At 36.8% G+C, this 18,172-nt stretch overlaps 1 protein-coding gene across 13 annotated transcripts in view; it reads right to left on the reverse strand.

The window, feature by feature from the left end:
• PTPRK (protein tyrosine phosphatase receptor type K) overlaps window positions 1-18,172 on the reverse strand; it is a 382,581-nt gene that overhangs the window by 245,863 nt on the left and 118,546 nt on the right. For all 13 annotated transcript variants that reach the window (XM_064413126.1, XM_064413124.1, XM_064413122.1 and 10 more), the window contains exon 3: window positions 8,995-9,266. In XM_064413126.1, the coding sequence (XP_064269196.1) occupies window positions 8,995-9,266 (272 nt within the window). The remainder of the gene's footprint in view (window positions 1-8,994; window positions 9,267-18,172) is intronic.

An 18,172-nucleotide genomic window follows, 5' to 3' on the forward strand; every position in this document is an offset into this window, starting at 1 on the left:
TTTTTTTGTTGTTTTTCTTTTATTTCCAACTGTACAGGTTTTGGCTGGGATAGAGCTCATTCTTTCGTAGTAGCTCGTTTTTCATAACATGGCAATGTTTTTGATTTATTCTGGAAACAGTGTTGATAACACAGGGATGTTTTAGTTACTGTTGAGCAGTGGTTGCACAGAGCCAAGGCCCTTTCTGCTTTTCACACCACCCCTGCAGTGAGTAGGCTGGGGGTGCACAGCTTGGGAGGGGGCACAGCCCGAACATCTGACTCCCCACACACACAAGTGACCAAAGGGGCACCCCACACCACATGGCATCATACTCAGCATATAAAGATGGGAGAAGAAGGAAAAAGGAGGGGACATTCAGACTGACACCATTTGTCTTCCCAAGTCCTGTTACATGTGATGGAGCTCTGCTTTCCTGGCTGAACACCTGCCTGCCCATGGGAAATGGTGAATTAACTCCTTGTTTTGCTTTACTTGCACTCACAGCTTTGGCTTTACCTATTAATCTGTCTTTAGCTCAACATACAAGTTTTCTTGGTTTTGCCCTTCCAGTTCTCTTTGCATCCCACTAGGAAGGTGGAAGGAAGTGAGGAAGGGAATGTGTGGGGCTTCATTGTCAGCTGGGGTTAACCCACAACACCAAAGAGGCCCTGGGGGCTGGGGATGGTCAGGGAAAATACAGACTACTGGCAGCATGCAATGCTTCACAGCAAAAATTACCTAAAATATATCCTATCAGTGTTGAATTGAGGAGTTCAGACTTTTAAACTGAAAACCCTGACTCTTTCAAGGACCGTGAATTTGGAGACTGACGGGTTTCCAACTTTGAAGTACAGAGATTTTAGTGAACTTTCTGATAATGATTCAATACTGCACTATTATATTTTTCCTTTTATTCTCTTTCACTTAGGGGTAGTCCAAAAACCCCTAGCAGAGCACAATTCATTACTCAATCTTTTCAGAACCCATATAATGAAATGAAAGTATTATCAATTTCTACTTTCTTTTAACCATCTACTTCAAGCATATATCACTGATTTCTGCCATAATCCTCTTTCATTCATTTCACTTTTCATGTGAATAAAAGAGCCAAGTGGAAGAGTATATCATCGCCAGCTCCTTGATAGTGTGATATTCACAATTTTTCTTAGAAAGGGATAGGATCTTGCAGAAGCTGATAAAAATATGACAAAATCTGAGCTTCTTATGTAACAAGTAATTATGTTTTTCAACTGCAGACTAAAATCCTAAAAAAGAATAATCTCTACAAAAGGAACCATATCCAGAACTTCTTTATTTACAAACCATGATTTAAGTCAATCTTGTATTAAAAAAAAAAAAAAAAAAGAATTAGGCACTCTGAGATGTCTGATTAGCAATACTGTGTTTTCCACTTCATGGCCTGACAGTGCTTGCAGTATGACAGGGAGGAGAATGCTACAGGCTTTTCATAATCTTGGTAATCAAGGTTAATATAAAATTTGCATACCACTTTGCAGATGCAAGGAATGCTTCCTGGAAGAGCGCTGAAGTTAAAGTCACATATATCTGCTCAGAAATTAAGCACCAGCTAAAAATGTTACATATTTATCTCAAAGTAAGTCCAAATGAGTTTACAGCCAGTAGTGTTCCACTTAAGATTTTTAGATAATTATTAAGGTAATTGATAAAACAGATTCATATAGCATACTAACCTCCAAATATTTCACTGCCGTGGAAAACACAAAGCATCTATTAAATTTTTATTACTTCACCCTGAAGATAATCACTGTTTTGCAGGGAACAGTGAAAAAAGGTCAAAATCTTCATCAATCTCATTGGCACTACATTATTTGATGGAAAGATAATTGAAGAGTCTTGTATGTAGAGCTATGCAATTCCCTACAATACTTCAGTACTTCAAGTATAATATTGCTACTCTTCTTTAAGTGCAGATAATACATATAGCAAAGAAAACCTAGAGCACAGCAGAACAAAAGAAAGCTCCTCACAAATTGTAATATAACAAAAAGAAGCAGTGGAAAAGATAATATTTAAAATTTTGAACAAAGGAAAAGGGAAGGAGTAAACTGCTGACATCTTGTTTTTCAGAATACAAACTCTTCAGAGCTTCTAAATTCTATGAATTCAGTTTTTCTGTAGGACTAAGAATAGAGCAACAGAAGCAATTGCTCAGATTCTATGGTTAGTCTGTAAAAATGAAGGCATCCAAAGTAATTTCTTCTACCCCCCTGCTGGAATCGAGTTCTAGGTCTTTTGTGCAGGCAGAGCCATCTTGCAATGGTGAAGTACAGCTTGGATCACTGACTTAGACACAGCTGAAATATTTTACCTGAGTAACAATAATTTCTGCTATTTTTAAATGCAATAATACTTTGATACTAATTAATCAGCTTGGCCTTTTTTAATGCAGCAGACCCCAGAATAAATTAGGTCTCAAAATAGGCTAGCAAAAGTCAAACCCACCAAGCCAGGAAAGTTATTATATACATCGCTTTAAGACAATTTTAAAGTTCTTAAATAAAAAAAAGAAAGGTGGTGGGCAGGAGGAGACAACACAATATGTGGGGGAAAGGCCAACAGCATATATCATCATTATTTACCTGCTTTTCCACCACCACCATTTGCCTATCCCTCAGGAAGTTCCTGTGCCCATAAATGAGCTAACTCTGGAAGGAAAGTACGTTGTGGCTGGCCTGCAGAACATCCCCTGCTGAAACAATGCCACAGACCTGAGCTAACAGTCAAAGCCTGCTTGTTGTCTCTAAGAAAAAATAAAGAGTTTCCAAGAAGTCTCCAATGGTGTTACTGAAAACCCAGATGCTGGCACTTCAGCTGTGACAAGGCTTGTTTGGGCAATGCTCACTTTCACTCCCTGCACTATGGTTTCCCAGTCTGAAAACTGGAATAAGTCAGTACTTGTACAAGTCCTTTGAGACCTGTGAGTGCTTTGTGATCTGCAGAACTAAATTATTAAAATGGTTCTGGTAATCACTCTATTAGAAATTATGTGGGTTTTTTGTCATCACCAAATCAATAAATATCTAGGAAGAACTGAGAGAGAAATGTGACAGATATGCTTGCACGCATTCATGTTTATCCTAGCAGTTTAAAAAGCTGGTGTTTTGTTTGTACTGGCAAGGCTTGGAAAAGCAATAAGAAAGACTTTTAAAATAATGAACTTTCTCCAACTAACTCTTCAATTAACTGTATAAAGAAGTCTTCTGATTAAGTGCTGCCTTGCAAGTAATAGTCAGGAGAACACTTAGAGGTTTAGAAAGTGTTTCTGATGAGAAAGCATCATTCCTCTTTGGAGATATTTTCAAACATTAGAGATAGTGGTAAGTAGTGAGGCAGTTAAAAGTGCTTTCATCTGGTGAAAACTATGAAGGAAAGAAGGAAGACAAAGGAAACAAATGTATAAGCCATTCCACTGTGCAATAATGAACTAGAAACAAAATAGTTTAGTGAAAGTCTTCTTAAATTCTTAAAAACCACAAAGCATTCTCAATGGAGTTACTCCCCAAAAAAGAGTGCTAAAGAATGATGCACCTACACAAGGAACATTTCAGTGACTTATACTACCTGCAAACATAAGCTGTTCCAAGTTTAAGGAAAAAAAAAAAAACCCTCTCAGTTTATTAAGTATTACCTTGGATTTCTGTAATTATACAGCTAACCCATCCTTCACCAAGACCTTTTAAGAAACAATTTTTATATCTCTGGTAGAATGAAACATCAACCACTCCTCCAAAAAGTTCTAATTCATACTTTATTTCTGAGAATCCTTAGAAACTTGAATAATTTGAAAGGTTTAATTTTAAACTTCAGTTTTAAAAAGTCTAAAATATTATGCTATCCCAAGTGAAATTGAAAGGAAATGGTAAGGGGAAAAGAGTCAAGAGGAATGGGTGGTAGTGGCAGACAAAGTTAGGTCTTATTTCTACAGCCAGACAAAAATTTACACAAAATATGACCAAACTGGTTTAAATAACCACTGAATAAAAAAATTAATTACATTTAGGAATCCAGAAAAAAGTTAAGCACACATCAACTTGGAGGGTGGAGAAGGCCGGGCATCCACAACAGCTATTTCTGTCAGGCACATTCATGGGCACATTCATGAAATCTGTAGTGTGACCAACCTCCATTCACATTTTTTCAGTCTGGTTTACCCACCAGACCAAAAAAGGCCCCTAATTCTTGATCTGGAGGAGGATTCCCCTTCATATTAGTGAGGGGTTTGCATAATTCTATCACATTCCTCTAAACTGGGTCTTTCCCAGGCCAGATAACTTAGCCTACTTCAGCATTGCCTCTCACACACTGTTACAGATCACTCTCCTCTGCCCCTGAACTCCTCCTTGTCATGAGATTTCCATCAGACAATTTGCACTGTCTTGCTACTGAGCATCCAAGACTGTTATACAGAGAGTTGTAACATTACTGGTTGGCTGCTTATCAGTGCTGCTTAAAATTTTCAGGAAAAGCACTTTCCATTTTACACTCTTACATTAAACTGGTCAAAAAACTTACACTAACTCCAAGTTTTATAAATAAAGTGTGTCTTTGGTATTATTACCAGTAATTTTCTGTATGCCAAAATATTTTAAATAAAGGTCTATGAAAATATCAGTCCTTTGGAATGTTGCTGGGTTTTTTAATATATTTTTGCATTTTCTCGATGTTAGATAGTATTTCAAGGGTAAAGCACATATACAAAAAAAGGACTTTTACTTTATAAATAGGAAGTTGCAGTTTGGGAGGGTGGGTTTCTTCCAAAGTTAGCCCATAACTCAGTTCTACACAGGTATTTTCCATTTCACTATTGGCTTTCCTTCCTTAGTTACAAATGACTAAATCACATCTGAGCCTGTCTTCTTAATTTTTTCTGCATGCAGCTTGTTTAGAGTCTCACATGTCTACAAGTTCAGAACAGTGATCTGATATCCAAAAAGGCAACAAACACTCGTATTTCACAAGAAATCTGTTTCCTACCTTACGTGGCATATGGCCCAACTGTACACACCATTACACAACCCTCAGTCTACCATCCTCCTGTTATGCTTCTATTACAGTTCCAAGACCTTTAAAGATCATAAAGAAAAGTAATTTTCCAAGATCTTTGAGTAATTTAAGCTTTTGTAAATCCAATAAATCATCAGTATTATAATAAAGAACAAATTAATTATCCAAATCAGGATTCACAATTCTGCAAGAAAATTATTTGGCTTTCCAGAATTTTGCTGCAGAATTTCTGTACTGATTAAAGACCTGCTCAGTGCAGCTCAGTGTTTTTACTTTGGTTGCCATACTTCCAGGTGCAACATCACTGCTATGAAGCCAGTATCCCAGCAAGCACATTTGCTAAACTACAGAGCACCACTACTGTACAGTGAATTTTTAAAGAAACAAAGTAATTGGTGGTTTACAAGTTTGAAATTTATGGATCCAATTCAAGAGTTTATTTACCAGTTTCTAGTATAAACATCAGATACCTAATATATAAAACCAAAACTGAATAGCCCATGGTTCACATTTCAATGTGGACCTCATATGTGAGTGACCACACGTGATTCTGTGGAAACAAAACAAATCTGCGGAGGGTGAGGGGGAGACCATGCAAACAATAGCAAACAGGAACTTGTGGGAGACAGTGTTTAAAAAAAAAAATCAAACAAACCAAAACGAAAAGGGATGACATAGGTAGCAAGGGAAGTGGAAAAATGACTTTGACAGAAGAAGGGAAGAGACAGCCCTCAGTAGTGAGATAATCCCTACTGTGCAAAGCAGGAGAGAACTTGGGGAAATGAACAGAAGTATTAGACAAAACACAGAGCAATTCATTCAGACAGGAATAAACATCTCAACTAAAGTAAATTAATTACTGTAATAACCAACAGAGAAAACAATGAGACAAAACTCCTAGTCATATAAAAGTTTAAACATCAAAAATCCCAAAATAGTTTTCTTTTGAAGACAACTTGAGGCAGGTCAAAGGTAGCATATTTCCAATAGTGATAAGAAAAAGATTCCAGAACTAACAAGTACCAAAATCAAATCAACCTTCATCCCAAGGGATTGTGTAATCAAACCCTTTCCTTCGAGAGTTCATCCGCATGTTAAACAAGCAGAACAGTGGTTGCAGATGCCATGCTAGCAGGGGACAGGAGACAGATTGCATCATTACAGGACTTCTGAAACTCCCCAAGTGCAAAATATGACAACTGAAGAATTACCGGCCCCAGGCTTGCAGAAACCCCCAGGAACAGTCCTAACATGGAATTTACATCAGAATTCTTTGTCATCTACACTGTAGACACCAGAAGCTTAAATCATTGCAAAAAATAAATATCAGGAATACAGAAAGGCACTACTAGGTTCTTAAGCTCAAAGTTCTTGAGCCACATATACGCTCAAGGCTGGAAGTGTATTCTGGGGAAGGTACGACCATGCGTTTGTCCTGTTCCTGAACACTTCTACAAGGTTCCACTGCTATCTGCCCACAGAGATAAGGTACTAAACTAGGTAAAAACTTTTATCCAGTAAAGCTACTATAGTAATATAATAATAATATGTACTTTTATAATAATATAATCATATGTACTATTATAATAATAAACCAATAATACATACTATGTTTTGTCAGAAAATAAATATATAAATAATTGTCCAGCAGAATACAGTTAAAGAAAATTAAGGAAACGGATTATTTGAATAATATATTCCCGTGAATAAAAGGAAGTGTTAAATTGTTCCAAAAATGTATAAACCGAATAAACTAGAGTGACATGCAAAAACACTGTGCTAGTTTTGAACAGGAAGCAGTAATGTTTCAACAGAGCACAGCAGAGTACAGAAATGCTGTTTAGAAGCTAATTAGCCAAGGTGCAACACTCTTGTTATTACAACCTGCTTGGCCGTGCTACTAACTCCAAGTCACCACATGAGACTTCCTTAGAGTGCAACCTGGGCTATTCAGTCCCTGATAATCTCTACTCTCCTCCCTCACTTAAAAGTGACGGAAACAGTAGTGAAGGTTACCTGATTGTAACAAAGTACATGGAAACAATTGTGCTCAGCAGTGATCTTTAAAAGTGACCTTGCTTGTACAGGCAAGGATCCAATTCCAATTCTTGTTATAGAAACCAGTGCTTATTTTCCTCAGTGCTAGCTAAACTCATTGACCAACAGGTAGACCAAAGTGCCAAGATCACAAGCTACAAGCGTACAGCATGGAACTCATATGAGAAAAATGAAAAAAATATTTCCATTCCAAAGGATAACTCAACGGAAAACTATGGGGGAAAAAAACCAAACTAAAAAAAAAAACCAAAAAACAAAAAACAAACCTAAAAAAACCCTAAAATCTACTAAGAGCAATGTTAAACCAGAACCTTGAGAGCTGAAAGAACCAAAATCACAAAAATTCCCACCCTTTTTGTGCAAACAAGCAGTTGTGCATAGATAGGACACAGATTTCCCCTCCTGTTCATAAAAGCAATTGTGCAAGTTGGCCACAAATCACAGCAGGTTGCATTAGCAGTCCTCCTGTTCTACTCCAGGCTTATGTTTAATTTAAACAAACTGGGTTACACATGATTTCAATATTCTGTTGGACGACCAAGCAAGGGAAAGAATGAATTTAAGCAGAGTCTATGGAGAGATAATGTGAAGGTTATAACATAAGTGAAAAATGGCCACGTTGCTAAGATAAGGCTCCAACCACCAATCTCATTGTCAAGCCTGGCCATCTGTCAGCAGAAACCTGATTTACTGCATATAATGCTGCTATACTTGATCACTACTGTTCTGTTATAAAAGGCTCCCAAGGTTTGTTTAAGGACACCAAATGGTCTTTTCTAGCAACATAAAAAGGGTTAATAAAACACCTCCTCAAAAGCCAAGCTTTTTGGAACCAGGCTTCAGAACTTTAAGTCAAATTTTACCCAGTTTCAATGCCACTGGTAGATGAAACTTCTTTAGAAATAAAAACATTAAAACCTGGGAAACAAAACCCAAAAAAACCCCACCAAAATGATAGCAAATTACATAATTTTCACCATATATTCAAGGCTACTTGTAATGAAGCTTGTTTGTGGGCGTTATTTTAATAGTGCAACAAACTATAGATAAAGGCACTTTTAAGATACATTCCTACAATACCACTATTCAACAAAACCATTAATAAAGCAGCCACTTTCTTTCATTTAATAATTACTCCAGATATCCAATCTGTTTGCAAGAGCACTAATGACAAATATTCAGATGGGGGCCTGTAAGCTCATGGTGTAACAATTCAGGTGAGCACATGTAATCCAACTCTTCCCCCTCCTAGATGCCAGAACAAAAATGCCCATGTATGAGATTCATCCTTCACACCAAATACCCACTGAGCAAAACAGCTGCAGGTACTTTCTCAGGTTAAACAAACAAATGAAATAACAGCATCCAGTAATAACAAAACAATTTTTCCCTCCAAACAACAGGTCTACGCTGCAGGTGGTTTTGTCCCATAGTAAGCAAACAGGAAAAAAACACATCCTGAACAGCTGCTCATTAGGTGAGCACCATTCTGCCTGCACAGCAAATGAAGCAAATGTCATGTGGAAAAAACCACAGTTACGGTCATGTAATTAGACATGGTAACACAGGCATAGACAAAAGAGGAGGGAAGACAAGTACAAATTACAATTGCACAGGCAATTTATTTCTGGGAGTTTATAATTTTTGATGTTCCTGGACTTTAACCTTACCATTTCTTTTAACTAGGCTATTTTCCATCTATTTTTCCCCCTATTATACAATAACAGATAACTTTGGACAATCACCTGCTATAGAAAAATATCCATTCCCATACAATTATTTATACTGAATGGAACACTTCACTTGAGGACACTGGGAGAATAATCCATTAGAACAGATCAAAACAACACAGTGAGTAGGACCTTGCAGTAAATATTATAAAGTGCTGTGAATTTATTGCAGGCTTACCTGATACTCATTGGGCCAGAAAGTGCTGACAGCCAACTCTGCTCGAAGCCAGTCTTTGCCAGTGGAACCAGTGACATTCCAGATGGGATTAGCCAGTGGTCCTTTGTTCACCCTAACAAGGATGTTCAGAGTGCCTGGGTTTCCTCCATTCTTGCTGTACAGGAGGTAGCTGAAATCAATGCAGTGAGTATCATTTTCTTTCATTGTTGGAAGCTGAAGTCGAGTCTTTTCTCCAGGGTCATGGTCTGATGAAATCACTACCATATATGATCCTAAGGAAAAAAAAAAAAAAGTGGAAAGTATTAAGGAAAAAGATAACTACTAAGAAACTGATTGTTCACTGTGAAAAAGGATGAAATGCATAGGTTTTCTTATCCCAGAAACCTCAAAATTCAAGTGGATGAAATCTAACAAGCTATAAAATGGCCAGACACATGACTGAAGTAGTACCTACAGAAGATATCACATATCTCTGAGGACCTTTCTAGATGTCTCCACCTACAAAATTTTCCTTCTCTTGTTTTAGGATCAGATAATTGGAAACCACATCACAGCTGGGAAAAAAATAACAAAAGAAATAAAGGATCATCATTATTTTGAGGTCACTGAGGTCAAAATTCTCTCAACTTGCTCAGCAGATTTTTCTGAGAACAAAACAAAAAGTAAGGTCCACATTCCTCAAGGCAGCTTTATCACACCCTTTTCCACCCAAGAAGAGCCAGACTTTAATTTGAGATATATTAGCAATGGAAATAGCTGACTTAGGACACCAAGACAAATTTCTTTGGGAAAGTTTTGTTTGCTGCTCCATTTGCCAATGGATTTAAGGGGATAACAGAAGTTTCTACAGCTAGAAGAGTGTCCATCTTGTAAATGAACATGACAAATATACATAAGACAAAACAGGCTGTGCCTGTGTAGCTACAAAGGCAGAAAGTGGAAATCATATGTTTCAATATGTTGTACAGGCACTAATGATGAATCAGTCTGTCCTGCTGTCCTGCAGAATGGATGGTAAAGGCAGGCTGCCATCTAACCTAGCCCGGAGCTGATCCATTGCTTCAAGAGTGACAGCTCCACACCAGGTACTACCCAACTCAACATACAATGAATCATTGATACAGGACAGTTTCCCACCCTAAATTTACCCATCTGCCTAATGATTCCAGAATCTTCCTGTTGATAGATTTTCCTTTTACTTTCAGTCCTAAAGGGCATCACAATAAAGGGCCTTTTCTTGTGAGAAAAGTTCAGGTTAAAACTACCAAAAATAGAGAAAAAAAATTAACCTAAACTAAAAAAAAAAAAAAAGGATTTGTAAACATTTGCCCAGATGAGTAGTCTCACAGAAGCCCTGGGAGTACGTACATGAATACTGGTGAAAAATCTTCTATGAAATATGTTTATATAAGTGATTTTGTATGTCAAATTTTATCCTTTAATTTTTAGAAAACAAGAAACTATCATGTTCTATTATGTCCTAAACAGTTGTATTAGGCATTCTGGAAATTGTTCACAAGCTGTTGCTCAGGAAATGAAAATTTATGCACATGGATTAAGTCATCTCTGTTAGATGCTAATTTACTAGCCTGTAAAGTAAGTCTCTGTTAAAAAACTTCAGAAAAAAAAGAGAGAAAGAAATACTATAGAATGAAAACTGTTCTTATCAAAGCAGAGTCGATTGAAATCTATATTTTAGTAGTGGTCTTTAAAAGAGGGTTTAAAGAAAACTACTACAATGTAACATAAGCAACCAGTTCATATTTAGAATTATATGCAGAATCCATTATTTATTTTCTATTGAAGAATTTGGCAAAGTAGCAATTCCTGGTGATTTCTTCATCATTAATAGCCATTTTTAAAATAAAAAAGAAATATTTTTATACTATTTAGGTTTGCTGGTACTTTAAATCTTTAAAGTAGCATCGGTTGATGGCAATCTGAGAAAGTTTTGTAAACTACATCCATTGCTGTGCAATTTTCATGCCCCTTGACTCTAGAATAAACATAATAATATGCTTGTTTGTATTCTTCATTTTAGTAATACATACATTCTCATAAGCACCTGATCATCAGACTAGAGAATAAGATTTTCAGAAGTTTTTTTTACTGAATACTACACATGTGGCAGGGGGAGGCTGTACATCAGAAATTTGAGGTTTTTCCTTCCACATTAGAGTTGGAAAACTGAAAAGGTTGAGCAAAAAACTACAGACTGCTTCCCACAGTTAGCACTAATTGTCCATGTCCATCTAAATTGCCTCTTTGCCTTTGTTACTTGTATCTTGCAAATATTTTTAAGCAATAAACAAAAAAAAGCTCAGTCTTTCCAGAAAAAAAAAATCAAAAAAAGCAAAAAAAAAAAAAAAAAAAAATTTTCTAGTATTTCTAAAGGTAGGATACAGAAGAAGATAAACCTTCCAACATTTTCTGAAAGTGAATTTTGGGGGTGAAGGGGGAAAAGGAAGAAATAGAATATAACAATCAACTTTTGCAGATTTTTTAAAATGTTTCTCTCAACTTCTCTCAAGATAAAACCACTGGAAGGAAAAGAAAACCAAACTCTTCAAATTGTAACAAATAAACTAGAAGTATTAAAGATCCTGTTTCTATAGTAAGAGAATCAGCTATAGCCTTTGGAAGCTCCAACATACATTTTTAACATATCAACATATTTTATAGTACTCCACTTTCGCAACCTCATTTTTCATTATTTAAAAATACTTAGCAGTGAATTTGCATTCATCTATCTACATGCTAGTCCTACAGCACTTCATGAAATTCTCCAGACAGTATTCATAGACCATTTATCACAAAGCCAAAGCATCTGTTCAGCTTCTTGGAAACTACTTCCCTTCTCCTCCTTTTTTTAAACTTTAACAGCTGTAGTCTACAAATGTACAGAACTCTGCTCCCTCCTCAAACATCTACCTACTCCAAGAACATCAGAAGTCAATGCCAGAGTAAACTATACAGCAAAATTATATCTTTGGAAAACATACAAAATATTTTCTTACACCTTTCATAAGAAAGTCATTCTTTACTTGTAAAGAAATACAATAGGATTGAAAGAGTTAGGAGTTATCCCCCATTTATATATGCCTGCAATATCTTAATATTAGTTATTAATAATTATATTATTGCAAATCTTTATAATATCTTAAGATATTATTGGACTTGGCAGAAATAAACAAGGGAATGGCTCACAATCTCATTAATTCCCAAGATTACCTAACTGCTTGAGATTTTCAGTGAGAGGTTAGAGCAAGTGTTACAGCTAACTATTCACAGTGGTGCTCCAGCCTGGAGCAGGGACACAGGGTGAGGAGGAAGGAGCAGCAGACACCAAGTGCAATGGAATGACTGCAGCCTCCAGTTTCCACCCCGCTGTGCTGGGGTGGAATTTTGGTTAATTTTTCCCCAAGATGAACCTGTTTTGTCTTTGACAGTAACTGGTGATTTATAAAATAAGTGATGTCCTTGTCTTTGTCTCACTCCACGAGCTTACCCACACTATTTTTCCCCTTGTACTGCTGAGGAAAGGACCAAAAAAGGCAGGGTGATGGGCTGGCCTAGGTCAACACAATGCAGTGGCCAGAAAGGTAAAGAGCAGCAGTTAGTGCTGGCTAACACTAGTACTAAGTGCTTTATTAAATCCTAGTAGAGCCAGGCTCCATGATTTTTTCCCATTGTTGCTGGTCTAACAAGGTCAGGCACAGGCAAATATATAATACTGTGTACATCTACTTCCCTTGAAAACAAGGAAGAAAAAACACACTAACCTATGTTGTTTCCCCTAAGATTTTACAAGACGAAGTCAATTGCAAGTGAGTTACTACATTAAATCCCAAAATGGTAAAAAAGAAAAAAATAAATTAAATTATTTTTAAAAAAGAAAAAACAAAAACTAAGTATACATATTTGGGGCAATGGAGAAAGAAAAACTTAACATGAAAGAGCAGAAGTTCATTTTTTCTTCTTAAAAGACAGAAAGGGCAAATTTCATATTCAGATTATGCCACAAAGAAATGAAAGAAGAAAAGTATCTAAAGTCATCATTTGTGCCTGGACAAAGATCCATTGCTCTTAAATATTCCTTTCACTCCCTATTTTTCACTATGCTCTAGCATGATATCTTCAGTTACTCTGGCAGTTGGTGCAGCTACAAAATGCACTCAACTCATCAGTAACATTTTTCTCGAAAATTTTTCTTGTAGTTTGACAGTGATGATGTTTCATCCTTCTTTCAGTAATTCCCAGAAGAATATTCTCCATTCTTGTGATTTTACAATCTTCAAAATTCATAAATATGTTCTCTTTCCCCCAAGAAGCTTGTGTTAATTTTTTTTACTTAAATGTAGTTTAGATTTCTCCAAATCAAACTCTGTCCTCTCATTTAGCTTTTCTTCTCTGAAGTGCCTTCTCTCTATTTGCCAGTTAATAGCTTCTAATGTTATTCCTGATGTAAAAGGTCAATCCAATTCTCTCCTACACAAAACAGAAACATCAGACTATGAAACAGATAAATGGCACTGCCTCCTAAGTTTTGACCAAGCTATGCATACAATTCAACTTTAGGATCAGTCTTTCAGGAAGATTTTGATGCCTACTTGGCATTTAAGTCATGAACTTGCTAAAGGGTGTCTACACAGCTGTGGAGTAAGAGCCACTAGACTTTCCCTGAACCATATTATTAAACATAGCTGTACATACCTCATAGTTTTAACTGCCTTGTATTTACTTTGATAATCATTAAACTTGATGTCCTAGTTCAGTGGCAAGGACAGATCATTTCAGAATAAATGAATTCTTTAACCAATTAGTTGTGAAAACTCTTCGGTTTTATCCCCTACTGAAAACCAAGCTCTCTTATCACCTAGCAGTTAATCGAAGCTAAGAAATCATGCTAAGATTGAAAAAGAAGTCCTTACATAAAATAAAATGTGCCCACTGTAAGGTACCAATGTGACAAAGCGGTTTCCCGATCAAATTATTTTCTCTCACTTCCTTGCTTTCTGAAAAACGGGTTTGTATTTGAAGTGTGAAACTTGTAATTTTCAGCAGGCTCATCTTCAGCTCCTGCAAATCCTCTTTCCTCCAGACAAGAACTAACTATCAAACCATCTCCATTTTTGAGACATACTGCGGTAATTTCTCTGCCTGTGAATGGCAATGTCAATTTCACAAACGGGAGGGTCCAGGCACTCGTGTGCTTTGTCCTAAAGCTCAAGACTATGTGACCTTTTTATCTTTTAATAATGACCATGTGACATAGTCCCTGATTACATTTTGAGCAACATTTATGAGAGACTGCAGGCAAAGAACAGACACTGAAATAGAGAAATAGACTTGCAACCGGAAGCAGACTGCAAAGAAAAGTTCAGAAACATCTATATTAATTCACAGAAAATTATATTTCACATACAGTAGTATTCATGCCTGTTTTGTTCTTCAAATAATGCCTTCTCTATGACAGTTTGAGACAGCCTTTTGCTTCTGTTTCTGTAATGTGCAAGAAAGCAAAAAATAAAGGCTAATTATAAAAAGTCAAAAGCCCTTACATTTCTCTTCTTGCAGGGAGGATATTAGTTTCAAAAGAAAAAAACCAAAGCCTATCAATCCTTTAAATATACTCCAGGTAAACCCCCATGTGCTTGAGTTTAATAAAACCTCAAACCATTATAGCCTTTTGCCCTCCATTACCCAACATATAGTAAAGGTCTACAATCCTAGGACAGAGGAAAAAAAAAAAAAAAAAAAGAAAAAAAAAAGGAAAAAAAAAAGGAAAAAACTCTAAAGAAATTATTTAGAAAAACTAGACACATTGTTAAGGTTTTTAATTTTAGTGCACTGCACCATCAGTTAAGGATACCCCTTATGGAATGTGTCTAGAGAAAAATGTTATTTTGTAACACTATAATATCACTTAAGATACATTATTTGATACACAAAATATTCAATATAGTTATATCCTGGTTTTACCTTCTTTCATTCTAAAACATTCAAAAATCTTGTTATTGCTGTAAACAACAAAAGATTTCTCCAAAATTTCTTTAGATGGCTACAATTCCAAGGTATCTTTCCACTTACTTCACTTGTTTACAATATCATTCCCCATACAAGACTCAAACTGTTGAAGGCTTGTTTCAAGTTCTTTACAGATTGTCAACGTGAAAGTGGGGTGAATCAGGATCATGAATTTCAACTTCACTGCCTAGCTCAGTTCCAAGGCACCACAACTCAAATGCAAGTCAAGATTCTGAATTTCCCACAGAGATTAAATATATCAACAAAAATACACATTACAGACATAGGAAATTTTTCTGGGAAATGCAAATCTTTCAGGGGGTTTCCTACTTCCAACAGAAAAATGAGATTTATTAAAAGAACCAACCCAAAGCAGGTTATTAAGCTACACTGTAGAAATAAAAGCAGAGCACTCATTCAGTTTGAGCAGAAACTTAGCCTCATGGACTGCAAGAGCTCATCAATTCATCAATTTCTCACTGACATTGCAATTTCACAGGAGGAGAAAAGGTGTCCTGCCCTCCAGGCTGTACTTGTTGATGCCAAAAGCCCTGCTCTACAGCAAGGTCATGCAACTGGGATTCCCCCATTAACCACACCCACGGAGGTCAAGCAACAGGGACACAGCCTGACAACACTGATCCAGGCAAGGCAAATAAAAACAGCATCAAATCGGCCAAAGAATTAATATCATGGGCAGCATAACATTTACCAGTGTTTACAACTATCATACTACTGGCTTGATACTAATATCACTCATCATTAGTTCAATTCCATGAGAACAAGAAAATGTTCGCAATTGAAAGGGAAAAGGGGAATTGAAAAACCTCACGTTTCAAAGACATGCAATACTTGCAACAAAGTGCATGATGAACTTTTGTCCAAAAATTGTTTCTTGGGCTGGATGTAGCTACAAAAGTTTTGTTCTCCATACTAACATTTTTGAAATTAATAAATATGAAAAATATATCACTCTGGAAGTGTTGTAATTTGCAGTTTTCTCATGCAAAACACCAAAATCCTGTGGACTTGTTTGTACTGATGCAGAGAAAATAGACCATGATGACATAACAGTTTCTGAGGTACAGTAATTTTCTCCCTCTTCTTTTCACGTGATGGACCTTTAGCTAATACATAGACTTTAGGAACTCCAAAACCTGAGACAGAATAATTTCAGCAACTGAAATTTGCATTGGAAGCTTGTAGTTGTCTGTACAAGAGAGCATTTATCTTGCATCGTGCTCCTTTGAATCGCCTCTTCCAGAAAAACATTCAGAAAATGACGTTTGATAGGGTGCATCAGGCTGGCTTATGAAAGGAGAGTGTTACTGAACAGTAAGCTGCATTTCAGTAAGCAAAAGGCACATACAATAGTTCCACATTCCTTTAGGGATTAAGCAAGGTACTCTGCCATGAATTTTTTAACATCAGTGTCCATGAATGGATGGCTAAGACAAAAGTAACAACAGTTCTGAACTCTCTGAATTTGTGCTGCAAACCCATAAAATACCCCACGGAGCATGGCTTAGTGACTTCAGGATGCTTCTCAGTCACCCACGGTGTGCTCTGGCTGCCTAAAGAGCAGCAGACATTGACCAGCTTTCTGTCTGGAAGAAAATGTCTTTTCTATGCAAAATTTCCAAGAAACTCCCAATTCTAGATTAACATCAACTCGGGATGAAGCTATCCAGTTGGGATAGCAAACAACTGGGTTCCATTTGTGCCTGCCCAGCCTAAAGCCTAAAGATGTTTTAATCTTAAACTGTTCCCAGAGCAGCAGCTAAAGTTGCCAAACTCCAAGGCACTCCTGCACCTCCAGGGAAAATTTCAGTCCCATGAAGACACCAACACCTACAAACACTTGCAACAACTTCACTGCATGAAAAACTGGTGCAGAGAAGAGTTTAAACCCATTTTGCTTCACCATTCCTGTTAGCTGCTCTGATATTACTTGACTGGATAAGGTGAGCAGTAATGCACAGACATCTCCCTCTGTTTTAAGTTTGTTCCACCCATTTTTGTGACAGACCCCCAGGATGAAAGACCAGTGCCGGCCCTTCTGTATCCACCTACAGGTCTGGGATGCCACTGTATCACCACCACCACTGAACATTCAGCATTTAAATGTTTCAGATGCTGACAAAAGAGACATACATTACTGAGGATGTTACAACAGATGGGAATCAAATTATCTGTTTCTGTGGATATTATTTATTTGGGTAGAAATTAAAGTGAAATATGAAAATATTTAGAAGAGTAGTCTAGGGCAGACAGTCTTATAGAAAAAGTCAGTGCTGAGCACTTGCTTAAGTCTTTGGTGTGCTGCTGTGTGTTTGCTGCAGTGCACAAAAGCAAGTTCGCAGAGAATTCACAAATGTCAGCCAAGGTGACCTGAAAGCTCACATCCAGTGAAATTCACAGGACTTTTACTCCTACCCTGTGCCCTCCTCCATCTATGCTCATCAGACCCTTGCAAAGCAACACACAAATCCCATAATAAAAGACCTAGATCTCCTGTACCTTCCTCTTGAGAGAGGCAAGGAGACAGAAATGTTTGGTTTCTTTGTAGGTGAGGGAAATGAACTGACTCCTGGAAAAGTCCAACAAGAACCAGAGCCACATCAAGATAAGAGAGGAAACTGAAGACAAGTGGAATTTTCCCCATTAAAAAACATATTTCCAAGTAGCTTCTTTCAATTATTTTGAAAGTATTTAGAAAAAGGCAGATCAAAATGTATCTTTTTGTCTTTGTTGTTGTTGTCAGATAAAAAATACTCTGCAAACACTCTAGGCTTTATTTCCCTCCTAAGTACTAAGTGGCATTTAGATTCTAACTGAATGGGAAAAAAATATAATTTTTGAATGTACATTATACTTAGAGTTGCTTTAACACACTAGTCATTCTTCCAAAAGCAATATTAAAAGTGCATTGAGAAGATACTTACTCTTATCAGCTTAAAACACTGAAACTGGAAACAGAAACTAAACTGGTCATTCCCTAGATAAGCATGTGACAGGAGAAAATAAGAATCAACAATCTGCTGAGAATACTACTCCCAAGTATGACCAATAGTTAAATAAAGGCTCATTACCAGACGTGACAGCAGATCACAACTGCTATTACAGACCTTTCAGAAGAGGAAATTAAATG

The sequence above is a fragment of the Passer domesticus genome, chromosome 3 (assembly GCF_036417665.1).
Source record: "Passer domesticus isolate bPasDom1 chromosome 3, bPasDom1.hap1, whole genome shotgun sequence".
NCBI lineage: Eukaryota > Metazoa > Chordata > Aves > Passeriformes > Passeridae > Passer > Passer domesticus.